The 19257-nt window shown below is 39.2% G+C and overlaps 1 protein-coding gene across 4 annotated transcripts in view; it reads right to left on the reverse strand.

Annotated features, from left to right (window-relative positions):
- ACTN1 (actinin alpha 1) overlaps positions 1-19257 on the reverse strand; it is a 131063-nt gene that overhangs the window by 6807 nt on the left and 104999 nt on the right. For 2 of the 4 annotated variants that reach the window (XM_074290462.1, XM_074290464.1), the window contains exons 9-20: positions 18907-18999; positions 17856-18086; positions 15084-15231; positions 12946-13096; positions 11597-11705; positions 10880-11020; positions 9286-9468; positions 8977-9111; positions 7410-7589; positions 6536-6682; positions 3309-3389; positions 1514-1672 (exon numbers count right to left, since the gene is read on the reverse strand). In XM_074290462.1, the coding sequence (XP_074146563.1) occupies positions 1514-1672; positions 3309-3389; positions 6536-6682; positions 7410-7589; positions 8977-9111; positions 9286-9468; positions 10880-11020; positions 11597-11705; positions 12946-13096; positions 15084-15231; positions 17856-18086; positions 18907-18999 (1758 nt within the window). Of the gene's footprint in view, positions 1-1513; positions 1673-2796; positions 2863-3308; positions 3390-6535; positions 6683-7409; positions 7590-8976; positions 9112-9285; positions 9469-10879; positions 11021-11596; positions 11706-12945; positions 13097-15083; positions 15232-17855; positions 18087-18906; positions 19000-19257 lie in introns of all 4 variants that reach the window. The other 2 variants (XM_074290465.1, XM_074290463.1) reach the window with 2 other exon arrangements.

Here is a 19257-nt window from a genome sequence, read left to right on the forward strand (position 1 = left end):
TGGCTGAAGATTCCACAAAGTATACTAAGAAAGATTAGTCAGATAGATAACAGGACAACCAGGAGAGAGTTGTGTTCCAAAAACCTACAGAATATGTCTAGGAGGAAGGAGTGATCAAGTGTCAGTCCGCAAAGAAGTCAAGAAGGATGAAGACTTGGAAAAGACCATTAGATATGGCAATTTATGGCATTAATAAATTTGAAGAAAGCAATTTTGGTTGAATAATGAGGTAGAAAGCCAGGATTTAGAAAGGGATTAAGAGGAGATAGCCTTCTCAAGGAGTTGGGTCTCAAAAGGAAGAAGACAAACAGGATGTAAGCTAATAGAAATTGGATTAAGAATAATAGAAGCTAATAGCTTCTTCTATTAAGCTAATAGAAAATGGATTAAGTAAGGATTCTCTGAAAACTGAAGAGAAATGGGCACATTTAGAGGCAATAGGAAAGCAGTTAGTAAAAACCCTTCTATTCTGAAACATCTTATGTAGAGTCAAAGTTACCTTTGTAAAGTTTTTTAGAAATGACAAATGAATTATCTTTTTTTCCTGAGGAATGCTGTAATGGTTTATACTCATACTCATAAGACTAAGTCTAATTTAGAGTGTATACTCCTTGGGTTTTTATTTTATCATTTACTTTTACAGATAGCCATTCTTCTTGACCTGATGATGAATACAGAAACCTAATTTTTTTTTGCCCTTATAATGTCTCCTTAGTTCTAATTTTTTGTTTTATTCTCTTCTTTAAATTAGATTTAATCATTGTTTACCAATTTTGTTACTTTTCCACTTCCATTCTTATTCTAAATTGTATTGCTAACTGCTTTCATCTTATTTATTTCTCATCTGTTTTCTTTATTTCCCAAGAGTTGATTGTGTGTGTGTGTGTGTGTGTGTTTAAAGACGGAAATTCAATGTACTAATTTTCTCTCTCTTTTTTCTTAAAATTGATAGAAGTATTCATGACTATGGATCGCCTCTGGAGAAACTTTGTCTGCAACCCATTCCTTGACTCCTATATCAGATACCATGCCATTAATAAGACTTATCTTAAATATATTTATATCTTATATATAAGATATATAAATATATCTTAAATATAATTATTGATTATCAATGTTCTAGGATGATTAGCTGTAAATGACTGCTATTCTCAGCAATACTACTCTAAAGGATTTACAATGAAAAATCCTATCCAAAGTCAGGGAAGAAACTGATCATGTCTAAATATGGAATGAAGCATCTCTCTGTTTCTCCATCTCTATTTCTATCTCTGTCTCTCTCTCCTCTCCTCTCTTTACTTTATTTTTCTTGGAAAAAAAAATTTTTTTTTCCCCTTAGGATGAACAATCTTTTACAACCTGACTTTTATGGAAATAATGGAAGCTGGGGATAAGGGGGAGAATCTAACTCAAAAGTTTTAAAAACAAATGTAAAAAATTGTTTTAAATGTAAGTGGGGAAATTTATTATTATTATTATTATTTTAAGGACTAAGATTACATAGCAAACTTACCTTGTCCCCAGCCAGGATCTTGAAGGAAGCCATGACTTGGTCAGCTGTGTCCGTGTCAGCTGTCTCACGGGACATGAAATCAATGAAGGCCTGGAATGTCACTACACCAATGCGGTTAGGATCTACAATGCTCATGATACGGGCAAACTCTGCCTCTCCCTAAAGAACAAAAGACAGAATCTGCATCAGTCCTATAGTCTGCAATCTACCTGAATTATCTAGCTTTACTGGAGATCAGTCAGTATCTAATGATGGAGGGATTCATATTACCCCTAGTTTGTGAGACTGAGAAATTCCAAAGGGAGAACAGAAAGCTGCCCAACAAAATATAGGTTGTTCCAGGGGCACAGCTCATAGGTATATCCTAATTTAAGACCCCTAACCCTTCTCTATTTGGACACCTGGATTATTTTTCCTTAGAGAGCTCTTTGGCTCAGCACAATATAATCCTATGAGCCAAGGTTAACAAATCATTAAAAAAAAAAAGCTTTCACAGACAGAAATCTTTAATACTCCTGGCTTGCCACTCAGCACTGGACAATGAGGAGTAAAATGAGATAAAAATAAGAGAAGGGAAAAAGATGCACTGGCAAAAAGACAACAGCAGCCAAGCTGAAATCTATTTAAGGTGATGACTAAAACATGTCATCGTCTCCTGCTTGGCCTGAGAACAAGACAGCGCCCCCCCCCCCCAAGAAGTATATTGACCAAAAGTTCATGTCAAAAATGTAGGACTATTACAGCTCCAAGATTGTGTTTGTTAGATATTCTTAGGGAAAGGGCAATATTTGTGAGTATAGAGGGGAAAAAGCCCCTTTTAATATTGTCAGACACTAAAAAGAAAAAACAAAAAAAAACCCAGGACTGCCAGCATATGCTTTGGGTCATCAAGACAGTTGAGAAGAGATATCCTGATATACCCTTCTCCCCACTAGATCACTCCATTCCTTCTCCAGATCTAGCATTATTTATCCCCAAAGAAAGGATGCCAATAGGAGGACCCACCCCCAAGTTTATTCCCTAATGGGCTAAAAATTAACAATGGAAAATATGGCTAAACTGAAGAAAATAAGAGCTGTCTCTGTATTTATTCACCCCACCCCTCCCCACCCCCTCTGATTTCAGTATTCACCTAGACCCAAGAAAACCCTTCCACTTTGACCTCACCTCACTGGTTGGATTCACAGAGCCCTCCCCTCATATAGGGCAGAGATGAGGGTATGTGGCCATGGGAGACCATACCAACCCTCAGGAATGAGAGGGGGGCATCCATTTTACGTTACCATATTGTAACCCATGGAGATAAGGCAGGCGCGGAAATCGTCCGTGTCCATCATGCCTGTCTTCTTCTGCACGAAGGCAGTGACATTTAGACAAAGGGAAGGCAGGAAAGATGGGAAGAGGAAAGGGCCCACCAGATGGTGGGGCAGACGGAGGAAAGAGAGAAAAATGAAAAAGGAAAGAAATACAAATTAAAGGTGGAAAATATTGTAAAGAACAAGAAGCAGAAGTCAGCAAGGAGAGAGCGCAGAGATAATGGGAAAGAAAAGAAAGTATGATCCCCATGAAAAGCAGCCAGGGAAGGGAGTTCAAAATATAGATGGATGCAAAGAAGGATCCCCCTCAGAGGGAGAGGTAGCCGCAGTCAGAAAGGTAAGGAACATGTCCAGAGGAACGTAGGAAAGTGGGGGAAAGGGAGAGATCCGGACAGAGAGAGAAAAGAAAAAGGAGAAACACACGTTATTGATCACCCCCGATGCCACCCCTGACCATGTTCCATGCAGGTGTTGAGTACCTGGGGGTCGTTGCCAATATCGTAACCCAAGCTGATGAGGCAGGCTTTGAACTCCTCAGGACCGAGTGTGCCGGAGTGATCCTGGGGGCGGCCGTGGTGTGCCAGGCAGCAGGACATGCAGTGGGTGCCAGGGGAGGGAAATGGGCAAGGAAAGACAAAATGCGCAGGGATGTGAATGAGGAGGCGGACAGTGGGTAGGTACCATGCAGGGTGGGAGGGAAAGCAAGCAAGTGGTTGTGGGAAGTGAAAAGGGATGGGAAGGGAGATGTGTACATGATCATGCAAATGGAAAAGGGTGAAGTGGGTGAAGGGAGAAGGGAGAAAGGGGAAATAAAAGTGCATAAGGTTAGATACCAAAATGAGGTTTCATTCAATATGTGCTCACACACAACCTTGCTCCAAACAGGACCAAAACAGGAACCTCCCGAATCAGCCCCCTCCCTCTCCTTTCTCCCCATCCCTTCTCATACACACTTACACTGGGGTCTGCAGGGAGTTCCACTAAAGGCTTCTGAGCAGACAGGGCCATGTGAAGGCAGCAACCTAATCAGCCCACCCTATCCTCCAAGAGCCACTTAGTCCATCTTTAGGGCCATATTTACAGATACTAGGGCCTATATTAAGAGCCCATCCATTCCAGGCTATTTTATCTCACCTCCACTCACTATCCTAGTACTCATACTAGTGTGTAGATGAGGGCCAGTGATCAGAGTTCAAAGTCACCACTATGGAAGATGGCCATGAATATACCGAGATCACCTCATGGAAGGCTGGGATAGGGATGGCGGCGGAATAAGAACCACCGGAATCAAAGGGTAAAAATCACCTTAGAGTTAAGTGATTCTAGTCAGGAAGCCAATAAGGAAGAGCCACTGTTAATTTGTGAGTTTTCCTTCAAGATGGGCTTGGTGAAGGAAATTCAGCCAATTGCCCAAAATAATTCAAACAGAGAGGCCCAACTTGAGATACAACACAAAAGCCTGAGGATTTTATGATTATGCTTCAAAGAATGTTCTCATACTGGTCTAACCCTCTCCCATGACTCCTCCCATTTTATAGATGAGAAAACTGAGAACTAGGGAAGATGGTATACAGTCAGAAAGTAACAGTTTTGAACTCAGACTTTATTTTTGGCTAAGTCCATGACCCTTTTCATTTAACAAACATCAAATACCTACTATGTAGGTCAGCACTGTAGATAAAGAAAAAGCAGCAAATAGTTTCTGTTTTCAAGAAACTTATATGGCGCTAGGCTTGGAATCAGGACGACGAGGTCAAATTTTGCCTCAGACATTTATTAATTATGTGAGCTGGGCAAGTCATTTAACCTCTATTTGCCTCAGTTATCTCATCTGTAAAATGGGGATAATAATAGCACACACACCCCTCCCAGGGCTGTTTGTTATAAGGATCAAATAAGATAATAATTCTAAAGTGCTTTAGCACTTTAGAATGTATTAGATCCATTAGGGTGCCGATGTGTCAAGGGCCAAGGAAAGCAGTTGACAGGGCTATTCTTATGGATCTGTGAAACTGGTTGACATGATAGCCTCAGAGATAGAGGTCTCAGCTCTTCCCATAAAACACAAATTCTCAGAAGCAGAAAGGACTTGAGGCCATTGCTAAACTGGGATTCCCTATATAAAATCTCTGAAAAGTGGCCATTTATACTCTGCTTTGAGACCTCTGATAATGGAGAACTCACTCACTTTCTGAGGTAACCCACTTCATTTCTGTGAAGTTGAAATTATTAGGAAATTTGTCCTAAAAAATCAAGGTAAAATATGCTTCTTATAAAGTTCTAACAATTTCTGCTACTTCTCTTCTTTGAGGAGAATTAAAGTATGGTGAGATACAGTGGCATCTCAAAAACTTTTATCCAAATCTTATCCTACTATTTATTAGTAGTGAGACTAAGTCACTTAATCTCTCTAGGTGTCAATTTTCTCATTTGTAAAATGAATGGGGTGGACAAGGACATTCTAACCCTCAGTCCTAAGTCCCATGAATAAATGTGATTCCCTAGTCCAGAAAGTTGCCCTTCAAATACTAAAAGATAAGCTATCATGTCACCCTTGAGTCTTCTCTTCTCCTAGTTAAATATCCCCAGTTTCTTTAAGCTATCCTCATGACGCAGTTTAGATGAACTCATTATTCTGTTTCCCTTCTTTGAAAATGGCACAGCTTATTTACTCAAATGTTATACCTAGAAAGCAGCCCAATATTCTAGATATGGTCTAACTATGGTAAGGGTACAGTGGGATTGTAATATTTTCTGCTTCTACTAATTTGTGCTATGAGGTGCATTAGGATTTGGGACTATAATATCTCACTGTTGATTCATGCTGAGCTTGCATTCAGCTGAAACCTCCAAATCTTTTTCAAATACTGTCTAGCCACACCTATTATCGCCTTCCATACTGGTATGATTAATTTTTTAAAACCCCAAGTGTAGTATTTATTGTTCAGTCATTTAGTCATATCTGACTCTTTGTGATCCCATGGGCCATGCCTTCCATGGGGTTTTCTTAGCAAAGATATTGGAGTAGTTTGCCATTTCTTTTTCCAGTGGTTTAATACAGTAAGTGTCTGAGGCCGGATTTGAACTTAAGTCTTCCTGACTCTATGGCTCTATCCACTGAGCCACCTAGCTATCCAAGAATAATACTAACTCTGCTAAATTTCATCTAATTAGACTGTTCACTATTCTAGATTTTCAAGAGCTTTGATCCTGATTCCATAACCTGACATTTTGGGCAGCATGGAATAGTGAACAAAGAGTTAGTCTGAGAATCAAGACATTCTGGGTTCAAGTCCCAAGTCTGACATACTGGCTGTGTAACCCACAAGAAGTCACTTAACCAGGGTTCCAGGGAATAATTGCTGTGATATGTTTTGGGCAAAGGAGTTTCCTAATCCAACGGCATAATGGATCTAAACTAAGCAAAAACAATATATTAATTATCCCATCTAGCTTCCTACCAGCCCCAAATCTGTTGAGCATGCCATCCACCTTTGCCTTCAACCAGAGCACTAGCTCAAATATTGACTAAAGAGAGCCAAAGATCTGTGGCACCCTTTTGGAGAGACCCAATGTTGAGAGCTATCTCTAGGTCCTGGTGAAGGACCCCTAACCTTGGGTAAATTTCTCCTATCCATGAGGTCATTTTAAAACTGTGTTAAGTGACAAGAAGGAGGGGGAAAAGTTCAGTACGTCAAACACTTACCCGGTCAAAATGATTGAAGGAGGCTCGGAACTCATTCATCTGTTCCTGGCTGATTCCTTTGGCATCTCGGGTAAGGATCTGGTTCTCCACTTCATTGATGGTCCTGGCAATGGTGGTGAGGAGCTGTTCCCAGCCCACTCGGATGTGCTGGGGAATCAACATTGTTGTTAGCAGAGTTAAACTACCCAAACCTTTGGCTTTCCCCCTTAGCATCTGAAAAACCAAAGAACCTATTGGGTAATTCACACCGATTTTTATCAAATCACCAATGAGGATCCTTTGCAACAATATATTCTAAGGCAGGAATACTCTCACCCACAGAGCACAATAATGACACTAATAGGACTGTATAATGTCATAATCTAAAGTCATCAAAAGAAACAAGAATTGAAGGGGTCAAGAGGATAACTTATAATGGGGATGAGGAGAGGCAGAAATATAATAGCAAAGAGTTCACGGAAAAAAGGTAGGAGGCTACCAAAATGTATAATTTATCTTATACATATCCAAATCTCTCTTCCCCACCACCAAATAAATTTTACAATCAAAAACAAAACAAAGATTTCACTCCTTTCCAGTTAAAGGAAATAACGTGAAAACCTATAAATATGTTTACAGACACACACACACAAACAAACAAACAAACAAGGTCATTCCATTTTAGCAAATGTATTCTATTGCTATTCTATAGTAAAAAGAAACTGCTGGAAAGGAAAGAAGAATAGAAAAAGATATACATCAATGATCACCAAGAAGACTATTCCTAAGGATTAAAGCTGGTTCCTGTTTCCAAGTTTTAAAGTTAAGGAAAAAAATAAAGATAAAGTTAAGGGAAACCAAGAACATCCTCAGCTTTTCCCTCCAGGGAGTGTACCTCCATGGTATAGTTGGTGTGCTTATTGTCAAAGATAAGCGCCTCCTGGATCTGCTGGTGATCTCCTTCCAGCTGGTCAATCTTTGGTTTGTAATTGACAATGCTCTTCTCATACTGTCGAAGGTGACTGAGCTGGTCCTCCAAGGTGCCATGCATCTCAATGGAGATGCGGCCAATCTCCTACAGAACAGAGAGAATCATTGCCTCAAAGTTACCCCCACCAAAGGATTCATACACTGTAACCCTTAGGGAGGAACTCTGGAATCCCAGCCCTTTAACCTTTGGGCCTGCTTGAGTTATGGCCTTCCCCATGGAACCTCAGAGGTTAAAGAAGATTAAGACCTCAAAACTGAAAAAGAATAAGAAAGAACCTAACATGTTTGCATTTTTATTATGGAAAATCAGAAAAGGCAGGAATTGAATCTGCTTAACCTAGTACTATTTAAAACCAGTAGTTCTTCAAGACTTCCTATAAGACTCAGGAGACAGAGAAGTTCTAGAATGGCTGAAATAATCAAAGAAGGCAGTAAATAATGAACTCGACCTAAATTCCATTGCCTGGTTTTCCAAGCCCTTCATAACCTCAACTTTCTTCCCTATGCAGTCTTATTTTTCAGAGATACATCTTTCACTGGCTACTACATATATCATGTTCCTTCCTGCCTCCATACAGTGGATGAAGCTGTTCTAGTTGCTCAGATATTCCTCTTTTTATTTAAATTCTAATTATCCTTAAGAAAATCAAGTTATGTTTTATTTCATCCAAGAGGCTACCTCACATTCACTCACTACAACCTCTACTGATTTCTATATAATATTTAAGAATGTGGACCTTTCAGTCTAGCAGTTGATGATATGGCAGTTTATATTGTTTCCTGGTTATTTCATGTGGGTTAATCTTCCCTGAAACAGAATGTAAGGTCCTTCAGTGTGAGAATTCTGTTTGTACTAAAAGTCACTGATTTTGACCCAACAGGGACCTTAGAATTCATCTAGTTCAAAGGTGTCAAATTTAGTCCTGCAAAACTTCCCATAGAGAAACAAAAATGTGATTGGAAAATATTTAAATAAAATAAAATTTTAAAATGATACAACATAATGTAAATTTGTGACTTTCTAAATCCCTATGTAGCTCTCAGGGATCCTTATCTATAGTTAGTGGCCCTGATTTCTGAGTTTGATACCTCTCAATGAGGCTAAAAGCTTTATTTTATAGATGAAGTAGCTAAGATCAATAGAGATTAAATACACAAGGTCACACAAGTATTAAGTGATAGAATTGAGATCTTTAGACAGATGCTCTGAGTCCACATCCACATTGTGGATGTAATACATTGTCCCTTAAACTTCTTCTGTATCCCTCATGTTGCCTTTAACACAGTAGAGACTTAATAAATAATTAAGTGATTGAGCATAAGAAGTATCTTTGGGATACTAGGGTCTATTCCCTCAAAGACAGAAAAGAGAAGGTTGAGAGAAAAGAGCTAGGAAATGGGTTTTGGTAGAGATGGGAAACAGGAAACGGATGAGAGAAAGGAAGAGGGGAGATTTCTGCATTTAGTGTTACCTCCATCTTGGTCTGGATCCAGGGCCCAATAACATTGGCCTGGGCTGCAAATTGTTTGCGGAGCCGTTCATTCTGCTGCTGACGAGTATGTTCTTCCATCAGGGCCTGGTCTCTCCTTGGTACTAGTTGCCGAACCTTGAATGCCAGAAGAAATGGGTAAGGGAGATTTGTTTGGAGCCTAAACAAGTTGAATGACAAAATAGTTCTGCTTTGGTCCTTGAATAATTAAATAGTTCTGCTTTAGTCCTTCAAACTTGTTTCCTTTCTCTCTTCCCATCACCCTGAACCCTGATCCATTGTTTGACTTACATGGTCCCATTTGCCATTGATCTCCTGAGGGGTAATGGTTGTATAGGGATTGGTCCCAGCCATATTGACATGGTATGTCTGGACAATTTTGGTAACTTCGTTATGGATTCCTAGAATGGCCTGTCGCTCCTTGTCAGCATCAGGGAGGGTAGCTTTGAATTGTTCATGCGCTGTGGTCAATCCCTAGGTAGGAATGTGGGAAAGATGGCAAGAAAACACAATCATTAAGTCTAAAGGTTTAAAATGCCTTCCATGGATAAGAACATTAGGTCCTTTTGGGAGACTGGAAATGTGAATATTGGATTGCTTGAAGCAGTCACATCCTTTTGAACAATCACCATCATCTCAAACCAGGGAAAGCTAAGAAGATTGTCTGCTGCAACACTAGCAACTAAAAACCATTCTGAGAGCCAAAAAAAATTATGGCTGGAAGAATGTTAAACCTAAACCAGAGGATTCTTCACCTTAGAGTCCAAGGAATCTTGAGGTCTGTGGATAGACTTCATAAGGCTTGCAAACTTAGATAGGAAAAATATTTTAATAACTATTTCAATATAACAGGTTTCAATTATGATTCTATATATTTTATTTTATTCACTTAAAAATATTACTGTGAAAAGGGGTTTATAGGCTTTTACCAGACTGCCATGGGACAAACTCTAATCTAATTCAACTCCTGTATAATATAGATGAAAAAAATTTTTTTAAAAAGTGAATGACTTAAGGTTATATAGCTATTAATCATTCAGCCAACATAAAAAAGCCCAAAATGGTTAAGGAAGCTTTCTTAACCAGTTAGGGGGAAAAGCACCAATCAAGATAGATAGCTCCTTGAGATTAGCGGCTTTCTTTACAGTAAAGACACAAGGGTACAGAAGCCAAAAACCTTAATCAAACGAGTTGGACTTTACTACTTTGGTCAATCAATGAGTATATGTTAAGTGGGCACTGAAAGTGCTGGGCAGACAAACCTAATGAGGAACTTTTATTCTACTGAAACGCATCTTTTCAAGGCTTCCCATCTAGTAAATTTTATCTTAAATCTTATAAAGTATCTTCCTCTCTCCACTACGTTTTCCTGTATCATAGCAATGAGTAAATTCTACCATCCTTAATGAAAGAAGGATATAGCTGTGTGATAATAACACTCTCTGCATCCTTTCTTTAAAGATAATTTTTATCTAGGGAAAATCCAGTGAAAATGAATATTAAAAGGCAATCTTGAAGCAGTAAAGCACGAAAAAAATTAAGTATAAATCAGAATACAACCTGATTAGAGGAGAGGGGGAATGGTAGATTAAAAAAGAATTTTTTTTTTTAAATCCTACTTCTTTAATCTTAATGATGATAGGAATTACCACAAGAATCTATAGACTATTCAGACATTCATAAGCCTGGGGGAAGGAAAGGGGAAGGGAGAAGAGGGATGCTTTGGTGAAGTGAAAAAATATATTACCTATTGAGCCCACTAATTCCAGGCCTCCACTGCCTTCCATGAATCATTGCTACTGAGCCATAAGTAGCATGAAATCCTCCCACATTAGCTCAGATTCATTACTTTTTAGGAACTTAAATGTTATGGGAGAATGAGTACCTGGATCTCCTCTATGGTATGCACAATGAAGGTATCCTGCAGGTCTTCCATAGCCCCTTCCATCCAGTTATTGAAGGGAGCAGCTCTCTTGGCATATTCCAGATACAGCTGGTCTATGGTCTCTAGCAGCTTCTCTGTCCGCTGAACATCAACAGAAGTAGGAAGTTAAAAGAGAAAACAGGGATTGAGGGGATCACAGATTTAGGGCTAAAACAGACCTCAGAGACAACTGAATCTTCATTTCACTTAAGAGGAAACTGAGACCCAGGGAGACTGTGACTTGCCCAAGTTATATAGGCACTAAACCTAAGAGGCAGGATTTGAATCCAGGTATTCTGATGCTTGGGTTCTCTTTCCAAGGAAAGATGCAGGGCAGGGTAGGACAGAAAGTAATAGAAGAAATAGGAAGAAAAATAATGCTCACACTAAAAAGAGCATAGTTTAGAAAAACTAAATAGAAAATCTATCTTTTATTCAGAATAGTGGAAGATGTATATTTTAGTCAGGTCAGTGTTTGTAGTGGAGGAATCTCAGGACATCATAAATCTTGTCCTCCCAGTCTTAGGCCTAGAACTGAGGAAAGGGGACAAAATAAGGGAAGGAAGCACTAAGGTGCAGGGAGGAAGAGAGAGATTTCCTGGACCAAATGGTGGAAAATTAAGAAGCAAGAAAGAAAAGAGGAATGTATTTGAAACATAGCTTTCCTTCAGGGCTCACCTCCAAAGCTTCCCTTCTCTTTTGGGTCAATGCTCCCAAGTTGTCCCACTGATCACAGATTTTTTGGCAACGAGCATTGACACTGGGAGAATTGTAATAATCCAATTCACTATAAAAGAAAGAGACCGAGAATCATCTCATACACTGTTGTTCATTGTAAAAGAACAAACTTGTGACATTCAAAGTAACATAATGACCAATCTTGATTCTAAAGGTCTAAGTTTCCATATCTCCATTAGGAGAATGGCAGACTTCACATATAATGAAAGATGTGGTCAGTTTGCTTTGCTCAACACGATTCCTTAATTATAAGATATGGTTCTATAAGGACAATTTTGGAACTGATGCTTTTTTAAAAATGAAAGAAATCCCAAAGCACCAAAGTTTGGGGAAAAAAAAAAAAAAAAAAAACTAAAGAAGGGAGAAAAACTAGCGTGCTAGTAGTCTCCTTTGATAGAAAATTAAACATATGAAGGTTCATCATGGGTGTGGTTCTGACAAATTAAAAGGAAGAATATACAAAGGCAAATGATTCTCCTTTCTGACCAATAAAGTAATCTTTGACAAAAAGATCCGCCCTTTCTGCGTTGGATTTTACGCTCCCAAATGAGAGAGGGAATGGGAGATGAGGGTGGGTAAAGAATAAAGGAACCAGGTAATGCCATAAAGGTGAAAAAGATGAAGGCAAGAAAAAAATAATTTCTTTCAGGAGTACATGTCCCAATTTTGGACTAGCTGGGATACCAGACATATTCCTTTAAACAGTTCCAAAGCTATTTATTAAAACAAGAAGTCAGATGATCTACACTCAAGTCCCCATTCTAATATTTCCAAGCTCTGGAAACCAGGGTAAGACTCATAACCTCTTTAAGCCTCAATTTCTACATCTATAAAATGAGGATAATATTGCCACTACCTACCTTACAAGGATTTTTATGAGGCTTCAAATGAGATAATGTAAATAAAGTGTTTTATAAATGTATGATCTGATTATTTTATATTAATATTTAGTAGGTATCACCTCAGAGCTTCTAAATCTGTTCCCATTCTTCTGCTAGGGAAGTGGGATGTGGTCAGCAGCTCAGATGTGTACTGAAATTTGCTTTTGCACTCTGGTGTTTTGCATTCATTGTCTTCCTGTATGGGGGTCCAATATTCATTGCTCCTATAAAACCTGATGATTTGTGCCCTTTCCATACCAAAGGCTGATTGAAAATCAAGCAGCTGAGATAGAGTTTCAACAAGTTATAGGCATTCCCCTTCCCTATCATGTCATAATTCCAGCATGGCCTGAAGGAAAATCAAAGTAGAAAAGGTTTGGGGCTGAATGGGAAACAAATGATTCCTACTTAAGCTCCTGTGCAATAGCAGCAATCTGTTCCACTCGGTCTTGATGAGCAGCAAGGTCACTCTCAAAAGCCTCATGCTTCTTCAGAAGGGCCTTGATCTCCGAAAGGGTGGCTATCTCATAGTCCTTCTGCTGCAACATGGCCTCCTTGCCTAGGTTCAAGAAGGGTTTTGGTAAATCCCATGGTCTCAGACAGGTTATTAAGAGAGAAATGAAAGAATAACCCTAACCCCAGATGTTGCCATAAAACAACCTAAATCATCATATACTCTCATATAAATCATCTATTGGAGTTCCCATTAGTGATAAAATTGGTCTATGAAGCCTCAGTCAACTATTCATTCCCACAGTAGCCTCTCCCATAGAACAATTATTATCTCCAGCATTAATTACATGCTGCCCCAAATTTTTTGCTTATAGTCATGGGTGTATGTCTTGTCCCATTAAGGACAGAAAAAGAACAGAGTTCTTTTGTAGCTTTCATAGTACCCAGCACTATTTGAAATACAGAGTAGCAGGAGATATGAGTGAAGGATTATTGGGGCCATCTGATTACTTATCACTTGACAATACTAAACCAGCAGTCTCAATTAGTATGGCCACTGACCACAGGGCTGGTTAGCTTAGTCCATTCAAAAGGCCAATTCTGTCTTGGTGACAGAATTTGCTCTTATATCATCACAGTTCCTGACCCTGGCCAGCAATCTTGGTAAAGAGGGCACATATCATAACAAAAATAAAAAGAGAAAATAGGAACCCCTGTGACCACCAGCCACCCTCAGTTCATTGAAAGAACACTAGGCTTGCAGTCAAAAGTTCAAGATTTATTCCCCACCCCTCCCAGCCCTGAATTTACAGGCTAGGCAACACTGGACATATCACTTAATTTCTCTGGGTCTCAGTTACCTTATCTACAAAATGGGGGTGATAATGCTCGTATCACCTACCTCACAAGGTGTTGTCAGCAAAGTACTTTGAAAATTGTAAAGCATTAGAGTAATGTGAGCAGTTATCAGTATTATTAAAAGAAACAAACTTGAGGTGCATGTCCCACTGATGGCAGTCATCTGCAACATCTTCAGATATTCTGGTTCAAGTTCCTCCAGGAAGCCTTCCCTGGGAGCCCTCTTCTCTCTCAGGTAAAGAGGTCTCCCAAAATCTCTCACAGTATTTTGCCTAAACCTCTCCTCCTTTGTGCTTATCTCAGGCTTCTTTGTATACAAGTCTTTAATCCCGTTGGTTTATCAACTCCTTAAGAACAGGGTCTGTGCCATAGCTTTGCATCGGCAGCCAGCGTCTAGCACAGTGCCTTGCACTGAGTAGGTGCTTAATCAACCAATCAATCAACAAGCATTTATTAAGCACCTACTACGTGCCAGGCACTGTAATAAATAAATAAATGATGAATGAGTGAATGAAGGACAGCATGTTTCCACGTGGAAGCCAAATGAAAATGAACTCACAGCATGCATATATTACATACCCACTTAATTCCTTCCTCCCTTTTGCCCACTCCCCAATAAATGTCCCACTCTTTAAAAGCCAAAATCCACTTAAAAGATCATATAATCCCATAAGGAGGAGGGAAAAGGAAAGCAAGCAGACCTGGAAGTATTAACACAAAGCTTAATTAAAGAGGGATCCCAAACTAAGGATTCCAAAGATTCTTGTTTGTGAGTTCTAAGAGATAAATTGGAATAGCTATACTCTCTGGGAACTGCTCTCTTGACCTCCACTTCCAGTCCTGATCTCACACTCAAATGCAGGACTCTGGATACCATCCAGTATCCATCTCTGGACCTCGGTGCCCCCTCAGAAAAGAGACAAATTCTACATTAATCAACCATGAAGTAAGCATTCATGGAATACTTATTGTCTGGCCTATCGTGTGGCTTCCTACCCAGAGGGCTCAAATAGTGTTATCAGTCTCATTTTGGATAAATGCTATGGGAGAATTTGGAAGGTTCTATGGGTTAGACAGCAATATTTATTTCCAAGGGATATTGACATATGGGAATCAAGACCCGTTAACAAACATTAGGAAGAAAGCAAGAAAATTAGGATCCCTTAGTTTCCAAAGACCCCGGCTTAGGGAAAATCATGAAAAGCAGGTCAGAATCCCTCTGATGTTGCCCTTACCATCTGTCCAGGCTTCATGGATAGAGGCCTTCTGACGGAACTTCTCAGCCAGGTGGTCCAGTCGTTCTAACCTTCTGATTTCATTCAACTGCCACTCTTCATAACCCTTCTCTGCCTGCTCCAGGCCCCCCCATGCATTATTGATATCCTGGAGGGTCAGAAAAAGGTAGCGTCACAAAGGCCAGGACTCTATGATCTAGTGCTGGGATACTGACAGCTTCTTCTCTCATCATAGCATCCTCAATCAGCTGTCCCTTGCTCTTCTAGGACAAGATTTCCTTTCCAACTCCACTTAACCCTCCTCACCCCAACTCGTCCTATCCCATACTTGACTCATAGCCTTCCCTCCCACCCTACACTACAAGTTTTCAACAGCAAAGAAAATTCTGTTTCTTTCTTTGAGGCTGCTCAGGCCTCCATTGGAAAGGGATTTTTCTGCATTCTTCTGGCCCCAGTAGATGACAGTAAAAAAGTCTTGTCAGCAGTTAGGGCCAAGGTGTTGAATAATGGTTAAATTCTTAGTATGTGCCAGGATCCAGCGAGTCACAGAGGCTCAGATTTGGAAGGCTGTCTTAATTCATCACTGAATAAGTATCGCTTCAATAAAACTTCCCCAATAAGTGGTTGGCCTTTGCTTCTAAACCTCCAGTTATGAGGAATCCACTACTTCCTGAAGCAGCTTATTCTAATTTTGGATAGCTAATTATCAAGAAGATTTCTCTTCAAAAACAAAATTGTAAATCTGTCTTCTTCCAACTTCCAACTATCATACTCAGCTCTGCCCTTTGAATATAAACAGAGCAAATGTAATCCCTCTTCCAAGTGATAACCTTTCATATTCTGGAACACATCTATCATGTTCCCCCACAATTTTATAACTGTCTGATGGGTAAAAATCCCTACACCTACCTCAAACAATTATTAATAATAAGGAGCCATTATATTAGGGCATTATACTAGATAACAAGGAAGGGATCTGCTAAAGATTATACTCTGAGACAGGGCAAATACGTGAAAAAATAATTGCAAGCTAATGTGGATGGGAGGTGCTACATAATATCTATATATCACAAACTGCTATAGTATTTTATATGCTACAGAGTAATTTCCTCTTAATATCACAAAAGCAAGGAATTAAATACCTTTTGTTCAGTCACTTTCAAGGATTACTCCATTTTCTCTAAATCTATTCTGTTCTTTAAAAGCTATTTTCACAATTGTAATGAATTAATCTGAAACACTCACAATCTAATCATCATTGCTTTCTTTATACCTATAAGTGGACAAGAGGTCCCTGATAATGTTTTAAAATTATAAAACATTTATTAGACAGAGATGCCTGTCTCCCAGAAGCTACTCCCCAGGCTTCTAAGTTGAGTGTTTAGCAGCAAGAGAAATGCTGAATAGGCCAATGATAAGCTATAATGATCTATCCCTGAACAAGATTCCACTGATTGCTTGGTATGAAGCATAATATTTCTTATGACCCTAATGATTCATTCACCAGGAATACAGCATATACCTTTACCTTCCTTACTATTCTTCTTCTTCTTTTTTTTTTTTTTTTGGGGGGGGGAGAAGGAAGGGAGGAGGTAAGGTAGAAGGGAAGAATAGATGATTTCTTCAGCATAGGAAATTCCTCCTTATAATTGTTCTTTGGGGATAGGAAAAACTGTAATTATTTTGGGACCAAAAATTTTAAACAAGAAAACCTTTCCCAATACAGATCAATACCTGCTCTGTAATGGATTAATTGACTTGTGTAGAGTCACACAGTAATATCTAGGTAGGACTTGAATCTAGGACCTGCCTAACTCCAAAGATGGTTTTCTATATATAATACTACCCTGGCTTTTCATATAAAAATACATATAGGATTATTCTGTATTCTGGTCAATTTTTCTGACTACCCTCAATTAGTAGTTTCCTGTCTTTTATATGTGTCAAATACTCCAAATGTAACATTCCCAAGTATGGTCTGAACCATATAAAATATAATTGAGAAAATATTTAATTTGCCAAATAAAAATATGATAAACATAGACAACATTAAAAGGTAGCTTTAATATGCACCCGGCAGGTATGATTTAATGGCCTCTGTTGCTACTTAAGTTTGACACCACTGCCTTGCAGCTTCCCTTCAAGTCCCAGAAAAGGGTAAAAAAGGAAGTCCGCTATAGAGATCTGGCTATTTTTTAAGTAAATGCAGCCAGAAATAGATTGTCTACAGGACAACATCAAAGTCCTCATCACCAAGTAGAAAAGGGTCTGCTATGGATCATAACAGAGAACCACAGAGGACTGAAATCCTGGAGTAGCACTCAATCAGCTCTTTGTAAAGAGGATGCCTTCACAAAGCTTTGTTTGCAAGCTGTAAAAAATTTATGATATCATGTACAATCGTCTTGTGTTGTGCTATATATATAGGGAAAGGATCTTTCTGGAATGATTAAGTCCAAAGTTTAAGAAAAAACTATAAAGTTTTGCTTAATCTTCCTCCCTTCTTTGCAGAGATGGGGCACTATGGTGTGATACACACATGTACTATTAAACTCCATTAATGTATGGATTAGTTTTGCTGAACTTGCTTTCTTTTCTCTACCTATTTTTATTATAAAGAATAAGGCTCTGGACCCAAATATCAATAGAGTTGAAAAAATAATAATATATTTTGCTTGGATCCAGAATGTACTCTGAGAGAGTCAAGCATGCCAGCAAATCCTACTACCACATCCAAAGCACTCTGCCCATCTCTGCCTGCCTCTAACTCACCGAGACCATCTTTCCCTCAGAAGGCATGAAGGCAGGCCTGTTACTGAGTCGGAGTTTAGTCTGTAATGTGTTAAAGTTGATCTCCAACTGGCACTTTTCCTGGACTTTAGGGGGTTTGTGCAGGCGGCGGTAGTCTCGGAAATCCTCCAGTTTCTGCTGCATAGCCTGCATGGTATTCTCAGGGGTTCGGTTCTCCAGCCATGGGACAGTGCGGCGGATCCATTCCAGCAACTAGGACAGGAAGAAGGAAAAGAGTCAGAGAAAGTAAGGTGTAAGGAGAAAAGGGAGGAATGGTATTCCTTTGATGCTGCCTAAACCTCCCAGTCCAAATTCTAAAATTAAAAGGTAGCTTGGGCAACAGAACAAGGAATGGTTGGGAAGTTAGGAGACTCCATCTCTGAAATGACCTACATGACCTTGAGCAAGCCTCTTTGGTTTCAGTTTCCTCATCTGTAAAAAGAAACTGGACTAGGTTTCTGAGGGCTCTTCCAGGAATAAGATCTGGGATTCGAAATAATCCTTTAGGAATCCAATGTCCTCACACAATTGTGATCCCAACCCTAGCACTCCTAGGCCCACTCACCACAAGATCGATTCTAAATTATATCCAACACATTCCAACAAGCACTTTCTGGTTTCAAGAAATATTACATGTATTTATGTGTATTTGTGTACATATAAATAAGCACAAACAATGAATCTAGAGGAGATTTAAAGATCAACTAGGTCTAATCCCATCATTTTATAGAAGGGGAAACTGAGCTCCAAAGAGATGAAATGCCTTGCTCAGGGCCATATAGTCAAGAGTCAGAGCTATATTATACAACTTTTCACTAGAAATTGCTCTGTAAAAACTTTTGCAAACTTTATTGTGACAAGTGAACACATAGCATCAGAATGTACCCCACTCCCACAAAATGAGTTCAGACAATGCTACAAGAAAACTAAAGGTTCTCTCAACTTTCCTTCTTGTGGTCAATTAGTGAAAGATGAATCATTCCCCACTATGATCAGGAAAATGCCTGGGCACATGCCCTAGGCAGGTACCTACATCACTGGCCAATTTCTCATAGTCTTCCATCAGCTGCTCATTCTCCTGATTGACTGCCAGCACCTTGCAAATCCGATTGGCTGCTGTCTCCGCCTTGCAACAAAAAGAAAAAGAAAAATCACTTGCATGCTTCCCCCAAAATAATCTTTGAAAGCTAGATAGGATATTATCTGCTCTAGAGCCATCTTCATTTCACATCTAACCCCAGAAAGGTCACCATTACAAGTCTGCACAGAGACATTCAAAATGTACTGTTATTCCTTCTTTACTCATTTATTACTGTTGACTCTGAAGAACCTAAATGGATCAGGTTCAGCTTGTATTTGGTGTTTAACAGAGAAAAAACCAAGA

Source organism: Sminthopsis crassicaudata, chromosome 2, assembly GCF_048593235.1.
Source record: "Sminthopsis crassicaudata isolate SCR6 chromosome 2, ASM4859323v1, whole genome shotgun sequence".
NCBI lineage: Eukaryota > Metazoa > Chordata > Mammalia > Dasyuromorphia > Dasyuridae > Sminthopsis > Sminthopsis crassicaudata.